Source organism: Aulonocara stuartgranti, assembly GCF_965226115.1.
Source record: "Aulonocara stuartgranti genome assembly, chromosome: 22".
NCBI classification, from domain to species: Eukaryota; Metazoa; Chordata; class Actinopteri; order Cichliformes; family Cichlidae; genus Aulonocara; species Aulonocara stuartgranti.
This window is the reverse complement of record NC_138957.1, coordinates 17678798-17697388: the sequence shown is the minus strand read 5'-3', so window position 1 is coordinate 17697388 and position 18591 is coordinate 17678798. Positions and strand designations below refer to the sequence as shown.

At 40.5% G+C, this 18591-nt stretch overlaps 1 protein-coding gene across 2 annotated transcripts in view; it reads left to right on the top strand.

The window, feature by feature from the left end:
- cpne4b (copine IVb) overlaps positions 1-18074 on the top strand; it is a 28605-nt gene extending 10531 nt beyond the window's left edge. For both annotated transcript variants that reach the window (XM_082520485.1, XM_082520484.1), the window contains exons 3-16: positions 920-1099; positions 4738-4809; positions 5127-5201; positions 5826-5909; positions 6005-6094; positions 7786-7884; positions 8174-8260; positions 9909-9968; positions 10063-10196; positions 10441-10495; positions 10730-10781; positions 11365-11498; positions 11913-12149; positions 17109-18074. In XM_082520485.1, the coding sequence (XP_082376611.1) occupies positions 920-1099; positions 4738-4809; positions 5127-5201; positions 5826-5909; positions 6005-6094; positions 7786-7884; positions 8174-8260; positions 9909-9968; positions 10063-10196; positions 10441-10495; positions 10730-10781; positions 11365-11498; positions 11913-12149; positions 17109-17240 (1491 nt within the window). In that variant the 3' untranslated portion in view covers positions 17241-18074. The remainder of the gene's footprint in view (positions 1-919; positions 1100-4737; positions 4810-5126; positions 5202-5825; positions 5910-6004; positions 6095-7785; positions 7885-8173; positions 8261-9908; positions 9969-10062; positions 10197-10440; positions 10496-10729; positions 10782-11364; positions 11499-11912; positions 12150-17108) is intronic.
- Positions 18075-18591: the final 517 nt, after the last annotated feature.

Below are 18591 nucleotides of genomic sequence, written 5' to 3'. Positions count from 1 at the left end.
GCCGCAGTTCTCAAGTTGATAAGTGTAAACAATGTGGTAATGGCTATTTGTGGTTATTGCCGCAATTCTGAAAAGTCTGTTGAGGTTCGCAATCAATGCTCAGCGGCAGTGTTTCTGATGTACAATTTTCATACTTTAGTTCACTTTGGAAAGAGCATAAAAAATCCATTTAAAGTCAGACTGCCTGTAGTAAAAAGCACAGTGTTATGAAACTGCTTTTTCAGAAGAACCATAAATGATGTTCTTTAATGAAATTTCGTGAAAACTTGAATCCAGTGTCCACGTGAAGAAGAATAATCAGGTTTTGCCAAACGTCTTGATATTGGATTTCTTTTTTCACCAACGCACATAAAAGATCTCAGTGATATTGCTAAAGGCTACGAAGAGTTCATCAATTCAGATTCTGCGGTTTGAATAAATAAGTACTTATATAACTGAATCTGTAAAAAGGGGTACAACAAATATAAAAATCAGTAAATAGTGGTTACAGAGTTGCTATTTATTGTTTATCGTGATAAAAATACTTGTACAGATAATGATAACCTAATAAAATGATCATTAATAAAAAAAAATTTTAAACAGGGGAAGTATTTTTCTATTTTGTCTTACCTTTTCTCTTTATCAGCTCTTTTTTTAATTTATGCAGCCCTCTGGGTTCTTGCTGTGGCAAACATTTGCCAAGCATCTGTGTGGTTTTACAATAATCACTCTGGTGGGCTGCAGTGATTTTTACAGGAATCATTGCAGTCCATGATGATGTTTCTGAAACCAACTGAATTACCAAGTTTTCTGTTTTAAAGAAATTTGGAACCACCAGAAGTAGAAGTCAGTGTTTCTTTCTCTACCTTAAGCTTTGTTCTTTTAGGTGCCACAGATACTTTAAACGTAGCGTTGTGAAGCTGTTTGTGTCTGTTTGCAGGTGGACCGCACAGAGGTCATCCGCAGCAGCAGCAGCCCGGTTTTCTCCAAGATTTTCTTGGTGGATTATTACTTTGAGGAGGTCCAGAGGCTCCGCTTTGAACTTCACGATATCAGCTCCGGCAACAATGGCCTCCGTGATGCTGACTTCTTGGGAGCCATGGAGTGTACCCTAGGACAGGTCAGTGAGTCTCTTGATTGGATTGTGCACTCTAATGGAAGAGCATGCACGAAGCAAGCAGGTCGATTGGGAAATCGGTGTGACTGATGAGTGCAAACATAAGTGAAACAGTCACAATACTTTACAAACTGTTATTCCTACTCTCACCCCCACGGAAGTTAAAAAAATAACACATAGCTCCTATAAGTCAAGCTTAAATTAACTGAAAATTAAAGAGTGTGAGGTAGGTCAGTGAATGTGAGAGGAGTTCAGAAACAATCAGAAATGTGTGTGATGTGAGTGTTTCTGGAGGCGAAAGCATGACAGAAATGCACTTGTAACCTCCGAACTGGATTCACCTTGTGCATTGCAAACAGTAGGTGCAGTAAAAAAGCATACAAATCTTCCTCAGAGCAGCATGCTGTTGGGATAAGAATCGTCTACTTCAGTATGCTCAGTCAGCTACTTCGTTAAAACCACGGCAGGTGAAGTAAATAATACTGATGATATCGTAATAAGGCTATTTTTTCTCAGGAAACCTCAGGCCTTGGCATTTATGTGAGTGTAACTAAATAAGATTATTATTTTAGACCAAGGACGCCCACAGTGTCGGCAGCACTTCTTCCCCCCAGAGGATAATTGCCCCAAACGCACCACAAAACCTGCTTAGAAACGGTTAAAGGAACAAAACAAAGAGCCTTAGACATTGACCTGGCATCCAAAACTCCCCAGATCCCAATCCAATTGGGCAACCATGCCATACATATGGAGGTCAAACTCAGCACACAACCTGCATGACGCTACACTTTGGCACCAGATGCCGCAGGCCATCCTCACAGGTCCTGTATGCATGCCACAAAGAGTGGCAGCTGTTTTGGAGGCATGAGGGAGACCTACACAGTATTAGGTTTCAATGACTAAAAAACAACTTCAGTTGTGGAAGGATGTCAGCTTTCAGCCTGAGTTCAGTTGATGCACTGTCTGCATTAACATGCATGAGTGCTTCTGATAAAAAGCCCTGAGGGTGCCTGAACTGTTTTCAAAGCCTTTATATGTGCTTGTGCTAAACTGTATACCCTTGTTATTCACTTAATGGATTTGTGCCTCTTTAATGAAGAAGTTTTAATCAATATTTAAAGATTTGGTTTATTTGCATTTTTCACTCAATATCCAAGAGCATTTAAAAGAAAATTGTTATTGCACTACTACTCATTAACAATTTGAATAAGTGCATTTGAGGGAATTGCTATCTAATGTAATATTGAATGAAAGGAAATAGGACGCGCAGCCCAGTGTTTCCCTTATCTTTAATGTCAGGTCTGCAGTTAAAGGAAGTGTTTACTTTTTACTACTCATCAGAGACAGCACAGAGCTGGTGGATGTATAACACTGACTTAAGGGTGTGAAAGCTTCTTGGAGAGGTTGTTTGGAAGCTATTGTTTATATAATCATATTATAACTCTGTTAATAACTGTATTTGAAAAAATAGAGGTTATGTTTATCTTCCATCATATCATTTGAAGCAATAGTGTGATCATTTTCCTTTTTCTGTGTACGATAGAAGCCCTGAATAGTTGCTAGAGGAAACGCTTGTTGCAGACGCATTGCATCAGTGATATTGTAACAGATATTGACATGTTGCATGTAAGCATTTATACCTGCTGTAAGACTTAATTCTGTTATAATCAATGTTGTTGTTTTTTTCTGCTTTATTGGCAGAACAAAAAAACAAAACCCAAAAAAAGAAACCGTGACAGCACATTGTAGGGAAACGGAAACAATGAATAAATAAGGACAATGAATGAGATTCTAATTACTAAATGCCTCAGTAGTGCCAGTTAATGGTGTCTAAGGATCAGACCAAACATCCGAGTGCATGCCAATAATTTTCAGTAGACTCACAATGGACACACCGGCATTGCACATAAATGCCGTGTAGGTGTCACACAGGCGTGGATGGTTTCTTTAGTTGTGGCATTAGCATGCAGTGACAGTGTGATTGCAGTAGGTTGTCCACCTGATTTAATGCATTATATTTCATACCAGTCTATATGTCTATACGTCTGTACACGCTGCACCTCCATTAATATCTACAACAGTGCCTGTGTGTATCCGTGCATCGGGGTATTTGATGTAAGTGCAGCGCCTAGTATATTAGGTGCAGTAATCACCTGCGTGCCTAAAATATAATTTACTTTTTATCAACAATTCAGAGGAAGTCTGGGGTTTGACAAAAACACGAGCTGAAGTTTTGTTTGTTGTTTCCAGCTGCGAAGCAGTCTTTCCTCTGAGTTTATTAACAGCTTCATCCCGGCACCAGATCGGTCACGTCAGTGATTACTTATAATCATCTGTTACCCCTGACATGGAGATAGGATCTTCCAGGATCTATGTGAACCTTCTTTGTCAGCAACACAGACAGACTACATGGTCTACTTGCATTGGGAACACACAATAAGCTTTCTTGATACAAAGGAAATTCTAAGTTGGGGATGTAGATGTTTTTAATGTGCTTGTATGTACGTGTACAAATGCCTTAGCTGTAGCAGGAAGAGGCTGTGTGTTAGTCGGTTGGTGTGTTTGACACATCATCGTGAGTGTGCATGCACTTGTCTGCCTGTGTAGCACGTTGTCAGGCTATGAAAGAGACTATGAAGTGCAGCTGAAGTAGAAAAAGGGAGAAATTGTGGTACCTTTGAAAGTCCTTGACAAAATAACACTACTATAAGATTTTCTGCTGGTATTACGACCACCATCATCGCCATCTTCACCACAGCAAATAACAATAAGGATAAATTGGTCTGGGAGAGTGCAAGCAGCAATCACTGCCACTTGCAGTGAAGCGGCGACAGAGCACCACCCAGGAGGCTCCAGAACTGGCTGGCAAAGTCAGTCACCCCAGGTCGACAGTATGTCTTTTGCCACCTTGTAATATTTTAATCATGAATACTATTCATATTACCATGGTTTAATCCTTTCATCTTGTTACTTCGTTTAATTTTTTAAACATTTTCATTTATTGCACCAGATGTTGGTCCTGTTGTGAATCATCCCCACACCCTGGAGGTTTGCTCGATGTCACTTTGCTCCTGTTCTTAAATGCTCTGAGATCCTGAGCAGTGAAGTTATTTTTTAGGGCTAAATTTATATGAAATAGCCAGATTAAGTTGATAACTATGGTTTAAGGGGAGCAACATGGTGGCACAACCTTGTGAAGCCTATGAACAAAAAAAAATAGTTAATGTACAATACATCGACAGTTTAATAATATTAGTGCCAAATGGGGCAGCTGTGGTTCAGGCGGTAGAGAAAGTCATCCAATAATCAGAAGCTTGCTGGCTTAATCCCCAGCTCCTCTAGTCTCCATGTGGATGCGTCCCAAATTGCCCCTGGTACATTCACTGGCGTCTGAGTGCGTATGTGTAATAAATCAAACTGTATGGGTGTGTGTGAAAACTGGAACATGTGGGTTATAGTGTAAAGCGAGTGGAAAGGCAGAATATAAATGCCAGCCAGATAAAAAGTCAGATGTTTCAGTTTTTAGAGACTAAAGTCAGTGTAGAGTAGAGTGAATATTTGACTTGCGTTCTCCAGACAGATGCAAACTCTAAGTGGAGGCTGGAACATCTGAGGTGATTTTTTCTTTCTTTTTGTTTCAGATTGTTTCACAGAGGAAACTGACTAAAGCTCTTCTCAAACAGGGAAACACTGCTGGAAAGTCTTCTATCACGGTACGGTATGGCACGGGTTCCAAAGTCAACCGAACCACGTTAAACACTCCTACACATGCAAAAATCACACACACACTTAGACACGCACACACACACACACACACACACACACACACACCACCTCTGTGCACTCAGACACCCTGAAGATAATTAATTTGATGATGTTGCCTGTTCAATCTGTGCTGTAGCTCATTTCCATCTCATTTTCTCTCACCTCCTTCTTACATCTCCGTGTCGATCTCTCTCGCTCTCTCTGTCTGTCTCCTTTCGCCTCCCAACCTTCCCTCTCCACCTTCACTCTCTGCCCCGCTGTATAGGTGACAGCTGAGGAATTGTCTGGAAATGACGATTACGTTGAACTCTCATTCAGTGCACGTAAGCTGGACGATAAGGTTTGTGCACTTTCAAAAATACTCAGAAATGTTGAAGTTTTCCTTAAGATATGAGGGTAATTAATACTGAAGATGTGGGTCTGTGTGTGCATGCTGCCTGGTTGGTGTGTTTGTGTGTGCGTGTGCTTGGAGAAGTATGTGGGCAGAGCTGTGGGATTTGATTATGAAGAAACACGCACAATACACACTAGTACAAGCTGGTATTAAAGGAGGCCTGCTGAGATAGGTGGGCACCCCCTTTCCCAATAACCCTCTTTTATCTCACCACCCCAACCACACACACCGATAACTGTATTAATTTTCCAGCCGGCACATGTGCGCGCGCACACACACACACACACACACACACACACACACACACACACACACACACACACACACACACACACACACACACACAGACATGGATGACTAATCCAAACAAGTAGTGCCCTGGGGAAAAGATGGAAGAAAGCATGGGAGTGGTGGATAAATTGGAGAGGACAGGAAAGGGATAGGTGGAAGAAACAAAGAAGAAAAGGAGTTTAAAGGGGCGAAATAATGATTCTGTTAGTGTTCGAATGATTTATGGTGATCAAAGGGAGTTCTGAGGGAATGCCTCACATGCGTGTTTTCTCTCTGAAGGATTTCTTCAGCAAGTCAGACCCTTTCCTGGAGATTTTTAGAATAAATGATGACGGCACTGAGTCGCTTGTGCACAGAACCGAGGTAACTGCGCTCGCACATCCGTGGAGATGTAGGCAGCTGTTTTAGTTTGGAAATAAACAACAAGCGTGAACTGTCTTTGTATTTATTGTGCACAGACGGTCATGAACAACCTGAGCCCAGTTTGGAAATCCTTCAAAGTTTCCTTAAACACACTCTGCAGTGGAGACCACGACAGGGAGCTTAAGGTGAGTCTGGGAATATTTTTTCTGCAACAATCATAGTGGCAATGCAACTATTTAAGTTCCTCCAGTAAAATGCAAGACTCATTAAGAGGGCCGAAGTCAAGCAGCACCCGAGTGCTTGCACAGCATCATCACCAGCCTGCATTTTATTTATTTAAAACATAAAAAAAGAAATGCCATTCATTCAATAAATGCGGACAAAAACTTAAAATGACAATAAATAAAGTAGTTTTACCCTTTTTCACCTACATACAAAACATGACATTAATGCAAAGGACAGCGGCACGTACAAAAAGCCTTTGTCCCTTTCTCTTTTCAGTTCCAGGAGTTAAGTTCAGGTCAGGCGTTTTTATGATATCATTGTGCTATTTAAAAAGTCAGATGGGCGTTAAGGAGCTCAGTGGTTATCTTAAACTCTCGCCTTTACTTGTCAGAGGAGATCTCTTCGCCTTTTTGGAAGCAGTGGCCGCCACGTTCGCAGAGAACAGTTATTCTTTGGCATGAATAAACATGAGATTGTTCATTAAATATTCAGAGGTATCTTAACTCTGCGCGGCTCCTGACAGCGGGAGAAAGGGCTCGCGCGCGCACGCACGCCGTCGGCTATGGTTTCCAGGGCTACCTGTTTCGAACAGTCAGAGCTTTAGTGAGAAATGGCAGGGCAGAGATTTCTATTCAGACAAGTGCTTTCTTTTCACCAGACTCTTAACTGACCAATGCATAAATGCATAACCCTCCTCTGCAGTGTCTCGCCGTCTCTTCCTTTGTACTTGCAATCGGCAAGGAGCCCATTTCTCCACCTCTTTACTTTTCTTTCTGTCCTTTCGCTGGTCTCTCTCTCTCTGTCTTTGTCAAACAGTTAGTATTCAGTGAATGGAACAGAGCTTCTTCATTTTTTCATTACTCTCTAGCACAGCTCTCAGCAGTTTGAAGTGGAAGCAAGGCTGCAAAAGCGAGCGCTCGCTACCTCGCGCGCGCACAAATTACTTTCACAAACACAAACATGCATGCGGCCCGCAAACGATCACACACAAACATGCACGCACGCTTTAGGTGCGGACTGTGAACAGCTTAAGTGGGAGACAGGAAATTAGGGGATTACAGTGAGTCATTGTTTTTAATCAAGCATTGCTGGATTGCTTCTGATCGCTAGTTGCTGGGGTGACCTCATGCAAGGAGGTTATAATGCAAAACTGCACCGCTGAAGGACTCGTTCACAGGCATTAGAGCTTCACAAAAGACCCGAGTTTTTTCAGTCCGTGTTAACATGTGTCTCTATTGACAAACCTTTTTGAATATCATTGATTGCAGTGACTTTGCAGGACAGCCTACACATGAGAGCCTTGTGCCATCCTTTGAAATGAAAGGACTGAGTCTTTATGATGTGCTTAGCTTTGCCCCACTGACCCTCACTTGATTGAGGCAATTTGTCTTGCTTACTAGCTCCCAAGAGCGAGTCAAACTATTATGTCGAAAAACACACACACAAGCGTAAAGCTGTCGCTTAAGCCGCGTACCTCTCAGCATCCTCAGATTAATATTTCACCGCTCCGTTGCCCCCCCCACCAACACCGCCTTATCAATCATTCAGCATGGCATTTCCCTGCATGCCTGCGAGTGCCTGTGTGTGTTCGTTTAGGTAACGGTGTTGCAGCTGTGCTCTAAATGAGTGAACGTGTGTGTGTCTCTTCCAGTGCACAGTTTGGGACTGGGACTCCAATGGAAAACATGACTTCATCGGGGAGTTTCATACCACGTTTAAGGAGATGAGGGTAGAGCAGGAGGGCAAACAGGTGAGAAAATGCGCGCTCGAGCTCCTGCACATGCTCACACGAGAGGAATAAAACAAGTAATGTTTACTCACTGACTCAGGGCCATAAATTCATTTATGCACTGTGAGCCCATTTGCATCTCTGTCAGTGCTTTTATTCACATATCCAAAATAATCCTCATTTAAATAAAAGCAGAGCTCCTTTTTAATAGCTTCGCATCATTATGTAGCAAATACATAACGAGTCAAGCAAATTCCTTCTGTGCTCCCTTGATACCATCTGCATTAATTGTGTGTATCTGTGCGCCTAGATCCAATGGGAATGCATCAACCCTAAATATCAGATGAAGAAGAAGAATTACAGAAACTCTGGTGTTGTCATTCTCAACCACTGTAAGGTAAGGTAAAGCTTTTTCTGTCTGCGTTCCTTCTTTTTTGTGCAACAAATGGTTATTTTCATTGTTAATTTAAATCTCAACTGACTGTTTGGGGGATTAATTGTTTGACTTTTAAAGCATGAGATAACAGTGGAAAAAAAGACGTGCCTTCTAATTGCTACTTTTGTCCCATTAATATTCATAGACCTAAATACACTATTTTTTATAATTATATTAAACAGAGAAAAGAACGATAAATGCACAAACCTTATTATCATTGTGTTTCTGACTATAAATACATTTTATTTTGCTAGGAAAACGGGAAAAGTGAGGAGCAATTTATTGAAATTTGCAAATTTACGTGGAAATGCACATATAAAGCAAAAGCAGAGTTTGTGCTATTCAATATTTGACCATCTTTTTTTCCTTTAACACAGCCTGAACTCTCTTAGACAAGCTTTCTTGTAATTTCTTTAAGTAGTCTTCAGGAATAGCTCTTCTTCTTCTTCTTGAAGGGCATTTCAAAGCTCTTCTTTGGATGTTGACTGCCTTTTATTCCGTTCTCTGTCAAGATGATCCCACACTGCTTCAGTAATGTTGAGGTCTGGGCACTGGAGGCCAGTTCATAACTGATGGTGCTTTGTTGTGTGTTTCTACCCTTGTATCCTTTACTGCATTAGCAGTGTGTTTTGGATCATTGTCATGCTGAAAAATAAAACTGTTACCAATCAAATGTTTTGATGGCACTCTTCTGTGTTCATAATTCCTTGGATTTTGAGCCATGAAAGAGCCTCCTCCATGTTTTACAGAGGGTTGTAAACACTCACTGTTGTACCTCTCACCTGGCCTGATTACTTGAACTAAAACCTTCCAATCTGAATTCATCACTTGAACCTGTTGCCACTGATTTTCAATCTACTTCTTTTGTAATTTGGCATAACTCAGCCTTTTCACCCTATTTCGCTTCCTTAAGTTTGGCTTCTTGGCAGTGATCCTTCCACTTAGACCATTTCTGATGAGGTCTAAGTGAACATTAGATGGATCAACCACAGGGCCAGATGCATTTCTTGGGTCCTGGGTCAGGTCTTTGCTGGATTTTTTTCATACTTTTTAAAGACAAAAATTTTAGCTACTGTTCATATGCAGATTTTAATGCCTCTTTGAAAAGCCTGGAGAAGTGTGAGAGAAACACATAAGAAAATCTGGCTACTTGTAACAAAATATATAGACATGACAGGTTTTGACTTTTGCACAGTACTGTAACTATACAGACAAATGTCATCGAAATTGCTATATTTGTATATAAAATGTATTTGTTTATTTTTTAAAATTATTTTCCCATTTAACAGCACTGACTGCATTATGTCCAATAATTTCTGTAGTGATCACCTGACTGTAGGTAGCACTTTCTGTCATAATCGGGCTGTCAGTTCATTAATATAGGGAAAGGGCCCATTACATATTTTTAATAAGAAGCTTCTAGTTCAATATAAATAAAAACAAACAAACAAACAAAAGAAATAACTGGAAAATGGGTGGGAAAAATGGAAAATAAATAAATGAATAAATAAAAATGGGTAAATCCGATGGAGAAATTACTAGAAAAGTAAATAAATAGTATTAGTAAACTAGTAATCAATAATATTATGGGTTCTTTTTTTCCTGACAGATTATTAAAATGTATTCCTTCCTGGATTACATCATGGGAGGCTGCCAGATTCAGTTCACAGTAAGTTCCCTCAAATGTAATCTCTTTAATGTTTACATCAATGTGCCTGTTTGTGTCCGTCCATGCTGTGTGAGCGTACATGTTTCCATCTCAGGTGGCGATAGATTTTACAGCATCCAATGGAGATCCTAGAAACAGCTGCTCCCTCCACTACATCCACCCCTACCAGCCCAATGAGTACCTCAAAGCACTGGTGGCTGTAGGAGAGATATGCCAAGACTATGACAGGTAGAATCCACTCCATCAATCATCGTTCCACCTAATGCTGACACAAGGGCACACATCCAAACACAGACACACTCTGGATTTTCCCTCTGAGAATCAAATCCTTCCACAAAAGTCAGCATGAAAAAAACCTCTTCCTTTGCTTTATGAGCCTTACAAAGCTTTTGTCCATTATTTTTACCCTTCTCTTTTTTCCTTATATTTATTTCTTTTTCCCAATGAAATATGTCTGTCTCTTTTTCTCCAGTGATAAGATGTTCCCTGCATTTGGATTTGGAGCTCTGATACCCCCTGACTTCAAGGTAGGACATTTGGGAGCATGCACATGTGTGCAAAAGCAAAGGGCAGAGTGGGTGGGGTGGGTCTGGAGAATTTATATTTAGATTTGAGATCTTTTTGGAGGCTCAGCTTGCTTTTGATCAACATGAAAGGGGAATACACCTGTCAACCTGTAAATTGGACTGAATGCATCGTGCTGAGTGTGAGTGGTGTGTTGTGGCAGTAAAAAGGCCTTGTCTTTTCTGCCCTGCCTGAAGGTTTCACACGATTTTGCTGTGAACTTTGATGAGGACAATCCTGAATGTGCAGGTGAGCTACCCACACCCTTCCCCTCCCCCAAACACGGACACAGAGACATACACACACTACTTCGCTTACTCAGGCTCGCGCAAACATTCGCATGCACAACCAAAGCAGTCCCCTGCATGCCTCTCATATCTCCCTTGCTGTCGGTCCCATATTCCACCCTTTATATTTTTCCCTGATTTTTTTTTACCCTGTTTTTGCTCCTCACAAATATGCACAGACATACGCACGCGTTCGAACACGCACGGACGCACACGCAGCTGGGAGGTTTGTCACTATGCTGCTGGAAGTATTTCAGGCTCGTGTACACAGAGAAAAACAACACTAATCTGTATGTGTGAAATGGGCTTCTGTGCTCCTCTCTTCACATAGCTGACGTTCCCGCCGTGACGGCGTGTGTGTGTGAGGATAATACGGGAATATTTTGCACAAAATGCTCGGTCACCTCACAGTGCGGTCACATACACAGACTCTGATTCATCTTAGCAGATGCTTTTACAAGTATGAGAACTTTTGGCTCTCCAGGGTCAGGCAATAAACAGAAAAATGGCAGCAAAAACAACCCACGTGTGTGTGTGTGTTGCAGGGATCCAAGGTGTGGTGGAGGCCTATCAAAATTGCCTCCCTAAGATCCAGCTGTACGGGCCCACCAACATCGCTCCAATCATTCAGAAAGTGGCCTCCTCTGCCTCAGAGGAAATGCACACCAAAGAAGCCATGGTGAGCGAGAGAAAGAGAAAGATGGAGAAAAAAACCAAACTCATTTGGTCTTGTTATTGTGTCTGTTGATGTTTGCACTGGCACACATGGAGAGAAGCAAAAGACAAATAGTAATAAAAAGACAAAAAGAAATTAAAGGATGAATCAAAAAAGAAAAAAAAGATGAATTGAAAAGAACTTGGAGCGATTGATATTAATTTAATTCTGGTCATAAATTTTAGAGCAGAAATTCGTCTCTGACTTAATGCCTACTGCTTCTCTCTGGTGGATTAAAATGAGTTTTATTCAAATTAGCCCCTGACAAGAAGCCATTTTTAAAACACAAATTTAATTGAACATGTATTCTTCATTTCTCCCCCTTCCACCCACAAATACCCCTCCTTCCCCTCACCCCCTTTACCTATGTCTCACCAGGAATACTTCATCCTGCTGATCCTGACGGACGGCGTCATCACTGACATGGCCGACACGCGAGAGGCCATCGTGCACGCCTCTCACCTGCCCATGTCTGTCATCATTGTTGGTGTGGGCAACGCAGACTTCACAGACATGCAGATCCTGGACGGCGACGACGGGATTCTGCGTTCGCCCAAGGGCGAGCCTGTCCTCCGCGACATCGTCCAGTTTGTCCCTTTCAAGGACTTTAAGCATGTAGGTGGTGGTTGAGAGGGTTTTGGTCAAAAAGCTCTGACTGGTTAATTTAGTACACAGGTGTCAAACTCCAGTCCTCGAGGACCGGTGTCCTCAAACCTTTACATGTGTCCCTGCTGCAGCACTCCTGAATAAAATTAGTAGGTCATTGGCAACTTGACTCCATGCTGAGGTGGCATGCAGTCAACCCTAGTCAAGTAAATTCAAATACATGTATAAATGTAAGTGTTTGGAAAATTGTACTGCTAAAAGGATTTTTATTGCACCATGTTCATTCACTCATGAGCTGATGTAACATGAATGAAATTGCTGAATTGCCACCTCAGCATGCAGTCAAGTTCTACAGTCTTGCTAATGAACTGCTAATTTTATTCAGGTGTGTTGCAGCAGGGACACGTGTAAAAGTTTGAGGACAACGAACCTCGAGGACTGGAGTTTGACGCCCCTGATTTAGCACATTAAAGCTTTCTCAGCAACATTAAAGCACTGGAAATTTAAGGAGGTTACTGACATGGAGGGAAGATGTTTTGATCACTACTAAAAAGGCTATAACTATCACTCAGCTCATCCAGCTGTACTACTCCAACATTCAGTTATCCACAAGTCCCATTCAATTTCATGCCTCGTGTCTAAAAGATCTTAATTATGATAGGGCTGTTTTACAGCAGACATTTAGAAAAAGAAACAGCAGGGAAGCACTAATGAGATTAATGGTAGTTTTGTTGTATTTGGGCACAGAGCCTTAATGTGATTAGTAACACCTGTGTATCCCGACTATTTCAAGTCAAAACGGTTGCTTTGACGAGAGCCTATTTAAAGCACTGATGTTTTTTTTAATTTGTTTTTGTTTTGTACATTGCGAGGTATACGGGTCAGTCAAGTCACATGCAGTATTAAATTAATGACTTGTAACAGTTTATTCTATAAAAGCTTTTAAGTTTAAACACATTTCAGTGGTGGCACGTCGATGTTTAGCGGTTTACCGCTCACCTCACAGCAAGAAGGTCCTGGCCTGGAATCCTGGGGCCTTTGTGTGGATTGTAGACATGTTCTCCTCACATCAGCATGGGTTTCCTCCCACAGTTCAAAGACATGCTTGGGGTTAGGCTAATTGGTGATTCTAAACTGGCTGTAGGTTGTTTGTCTCTGACTGTGCTGCAACAGACTGTGCTACCTGTCCAGGAAGTACACCCCTCTCACCCGATGACAGACTACAGCCCCTAGATTCCATCCAGGGAGTCTAGGGTTCAATACATTTCCAGTGCATTTAAATAATATATAATATAATATATATAATATGCTATCTAAAACTCAAAATTAAGTCTTTTAAGAAGATTTAAAAAATGTTGTTTAAACTCTGGCAGAATTTTCTTTTTAGCTGTTGAAATAATCAAATACATAAATATCTTCTACTGAATATGCACATATTTGATGTGGCACATTTTTACACTGGATGCCCTTCCTCTCTTCCTAACCCTCCAAGGGATGTGTACCTCCTCTGGGTGTTAGATAAATGTGTTAACCTCTGCACTACAGTGCCACTCAGCATACGTAATTACCAAAAGTTTGCTGATGAGACAAGTAAAACTGTTTTGACCATCCAGTTTTATTGTTCTCAAATCCCAGGGTTCGCACAGTCTGGCATATTTCATCGAACACAGGATCGAACAGAAAGAAATGTCACTTATTTTTATTTTATTAGTTAATACATTTAATTAATTTATTGTTATAAATTCTATAAATTTTATTTAAACATATTAAGAGTGTGTATATATATGTGTATATATATATATGTATATATATATATATATATACATATATATACTGAAATATGCATGTCACGTCACTGACCTACATATGCATGTTTTTAAAGTAGATATAAGTACTGAATTGGTCTCAAGACACATTAATACTAAAAGATTTGGATCATGGCAATAAAAAAAAAACTGTTTGGGATATCACTAATTATCCCCACATGAAGACAAGCTTCAGAACCTCAGCAGCTGTGCCTCCTTCAGAATAAATTATAGTTAATAAACATTTCCACTTCATTCCAATGAAAATGAATTCAATTCATAGTTCTGTTATATTGCTGTATTCGATCTGACCAAAACAGACTTGAGACTCAAAAACAAATATACGGTAAATGGCAATTAATCTCAAATAGCATGCAGATTGCAACAGTAACTTTCAAATAAAATCAGACGTCTCTCCCACTTTATGTGGTTTAAAAAAGCGAGGGGATATAAAATTCTCATATTAAATTATATTTTATGTAGTATAATATGCAAAGGCAAGTGCAAACTGAGAAAGTACGACAAGTAACAAAATCGCACAATAATAAAATGTAATTTAAGACTAAACAAAACAAAAACACAATCAGAAGAACACAAATGTTGTGTATATATTTGTGAACACCAATTTCAGTGTTAGGTGTTGGGATTTTATTTGTACTCTGAATTTCTGTCTTGTGTGTGGGGGATATGATTACAGTATTCAGGGGATTGAAAGTGTGACTGTGTGGGCGTAACGTGCTCGGTTTGCTCGTCAGAATTCATCAACTATTGGCTATCGGCCCTCTCTGTGTGTTTTTATGTGCGTGTTTGTGTGTGTCTCTGTCTTGGCATTAATTTTGCCTGCCTTTGACCAGATGTGTTTGGCTGGGTTCGTTATGGTGAGCTTGATCTATGACAAGTCAGGAAATTAAACAATTACGCAGTAATAGAAAGGGAGGAAGGAGTAGGAACATGCCGCATGGACGCGTATGAAGACAGACAGAGACATACTGAGAGGAGAAGGAAGGGTGATGATGGGTGGAGGATGTGAGACAGCCCATGGGTGGTGGTGCTGGTGTTGGAAGGAGGTCAGCAGGAGACCGGAGCTAAAGACAAAAGGGAGCGAGGGAGTGTGTGACAGAGGTGGAGAGGTGATTTTCTGCTCTGTCGTTTCTTTTCAGAGGGGATTAGCAGGACGGAGCTGCTGGGTGACAGGCAGAGTGGGGGATAACAGGTAGATAGGAGCAGAGAGGAGAAAGCATGAGGCAGGGTGGAAATGAGAGGAGGAGGAGGAGGAAGGGTGAGGAGGTTGGGGTGGGAGCACTTTGATGATGCATTGTCTCGGGGAATTATGTGAGACGGAGTACGACAGACTCTCTGACTTTGAGGATTCTGAAGTGTGAGTGCTGTGGCAGTATGTGTGTGTGCCCGTGTGTAACAATGTGTGTTAATACATGTGCTGGAGGAAAGGATAAGGATTTCTTTTCATTCTTTCTTCAGTAATATACACGACTATTGTATATTTTACACATTTTTAAAAGACTTAGTCAACTATCTATTCTTGTCATTCTTTATTAAGCATCTTCTTAATCTTTTTAATTTAGGGATTCACTTAATTAGACACAACCATGTAACTGTTGGTTAACACGAATATCTAATCGGCCAATCACATAGCAGCAACCCAATGCATTTACGCATGTAAACATGGTCAAGACAGCTTGCTGAAGTTCAAACTGAGCATCAGAATGTGGGGAAAAAAGGTGACTTTGAACCTGGCAAGGTTGTTGGTGCCAGACAGGCTGGTCTGAGTATTTTGGAAACTGCTCGTCTTCTGGGGTTTACTTGCACAGCGATCTCTAGGGTTTACAGAGAATAGTCTGAAAAAGAGAAAATATTCAGAACGGCCACAATGCTTCGAGCCGAGATGAACGTAACTTAAATAAGCACTTGTTACAGAACAGATCTGCAGAAGAACGGTGTTCATTTTGATTTAGTTTTATTCATATTCTTTTGAGTATTAAGCTATTTAGTTTGAGTCATAATTTAGTCTATTTTTCTTATAGTCTTAGTCTAGTTTTAGTCAACTAAATATCATATGGTTATTGTAGACTAACTCTAAAGTGGATTCAGTTGACTAAAATATAAAGTGTAAAAGTTTGTCATGCTGTTGCTGTGAAAGTTGCTCCACACGGTTTACAAAGCGTCTTATTTTCCTTGACATTAAATGCATAATACCGACTGTGCACCATTTAAATACCGAAGCCTGCCTGGTCTCCAGTAGAGCACCTTTGGGATGTGGTGCAGCAGGATATTTGTATCATGGATGTATAACCCACAAATCTGCAGTAACTGTTTCATGTCAATACAGACCAAAATGTCTGAAGAATGTTTTCAGCACCTTGTTGAGGCCACGCCATTGAGAATTAAGACAATTCTGAAGGAAAAATGGGGTTTCAACCCAGTACTAGCACAATGTACCTAATGAAGTGGAATTAAGAGTGTATATGTTGAGCAGTAAGTAAAAAGGTCAAATAGAGATTTAAAAGCGCTGTCAGTAGCTGACATGTCATGAACTACTCACCAAATCCCTTCGTATAACCATCTAATCCCCACTTTGAATTTGGAGAAAATAAGATGTTGACAGTCACGGTTTGACTTTTATGACTTTTACAGCAGGCATCTTCACAGCTCACATTAATTTAATAATGTCAAGTAAGTGAATTTGGCTTTGTTTGAAAATGTATTTCCACTCATATTTTTAAAGTGCTTCTCAGGAAGTTGCCACAGACTTTTGTCAGCCGACCCAAATTTTAAAAAGAAGTAATTAAATCACAACATTGGAACAACTGGACTGTTTTCCACTGGTGTACTTAGCAAGGTCTAATGCAAATAGTTGCTTATTGTTGCAGCCTACTGAGTGCTTTTGTACAGGATGTGATGTACTTGCCTCTTAGGCGTTTTACAGCATGGATGCAGAAAATATAAACCAGGCCAGGGTGTAACGGAACATAAAGGTGAGAAGGGATGTTTTGAGGTTTTCAGATGAGCTCGTCTGGTCACATCAGTCTCACTGGTCTAAACCTTTGTCAGCATCAAACTCAGCAGCATCCTCGACTCAGGCATGCGTGGTGTTACTGGTGTATTAGTGACCTGTCTCCTCTTGTGTCTCTGTTTGTTTTTCCAGGCCTCCCCTGCTGCCCTCGCTAAGAGTGTTTTGGCAGAAGTCCCTAACCAGGTGGTAGATTACTACAACGCGAAAGGAATTAAACCCAAGTGCATGTCAGATTATGAGTCCACAAGAACCTTCAGCCCCTGACAATGGACTGAGTGCACACATACATACAATTACATATACATGTATGAATCCTATATCTACATTTAAGTACTGTATAAAACGTATACGTGTCCAAAAGCACAAGCACACACATACGCAAACAAACATGTACACAAAACAATACTACATACAGTAGACTAGCTCAGAGAATTAGCTCGTTCTGGTGATACAAATTGAACTACTCTATTGGTGACTATTGCATGTTTGGCCACAGTGGCATCACCTGGGAAATTAACTGCTGTATTATCTACTGTACATTAAAAAAGGTATTTATAGAAATAAGAACAGTCTTCTGAAACAGCATGCATATGCAGACCTTAGCTCACTGGGGGAAAGAATGACACTCTTACCTTATTTAGATAACTAGCAAGTGCATAGACCAAACTATCTGTCAGCATAGAACCTAATATGTGAGATGCATAACCCGAAATGCTTAGAATTAGCATTGCAAATGTTATTTATAGGATTGATAGCATTTCTGTTTGTGTACTGCATAAATGCATGCATTATTCAGCTCCTGTTAATTCCCCTTTTCTAGTAGTTGCTTGCTAGTTATGAAATAAAGTATCTTGTCATTTGTGTGAGATTTGGGGTTGTCTTTGGTGTTTGGGGTTCTTTTCTACAGATTTGTTTGACATTTTGCTAAATGGAATGAACAACTGAATAATTGTAATAATTTCTTAATAACCTTCTTACATTGTAAAGAGTTTTGGGAGGATAGAAACGCTTGTGTGGTAGATACTCATCTGTGAGCTGAAAATGTTTTTTTCTTCTGTATTCTGCATGTTGATTATAATAAAGACCCTTTGGTTTTCTCATTTTAGTGTGATCTTTTATGACGGGATGTCTTCCTTATAGTGACAAAAAACAAGAACATATTGTGTAAATGTCAAATACTATGTAACAGTTCTGATAACCCCTGCCAAAGATCTGGATTTATAATAAAATCCACATGGCCAGCCGTGTTATTAAATTAGCTCGTACTCCACAACAGCTCCAAATGCCACACACTTTTCACACACTGCTAAAAACCATCAGCCCACAGACACCTACACTGACATGCCTGCCTTTCCTTCACTCGTTCCTAGACAGACATTAAAATGCTAGAATAAATTATTTCACTAATCTCCATACAGTTTAATTAATGCGAGCCAAAGTTGGGCTGTCCTAAGAGGACACTCCAAGCGTGCCTCGGGCTCTGGTAGTCAGATCTGTATTCAGCTCATGAACCTTTAATATCTCTTTCCCTATCATAGATAAGCCCCATCAGAAGAGACCAGAAATATCAGCTTCACAGCATAGGAGTCACATAAAAACTTCTTTTTTCCTTGGC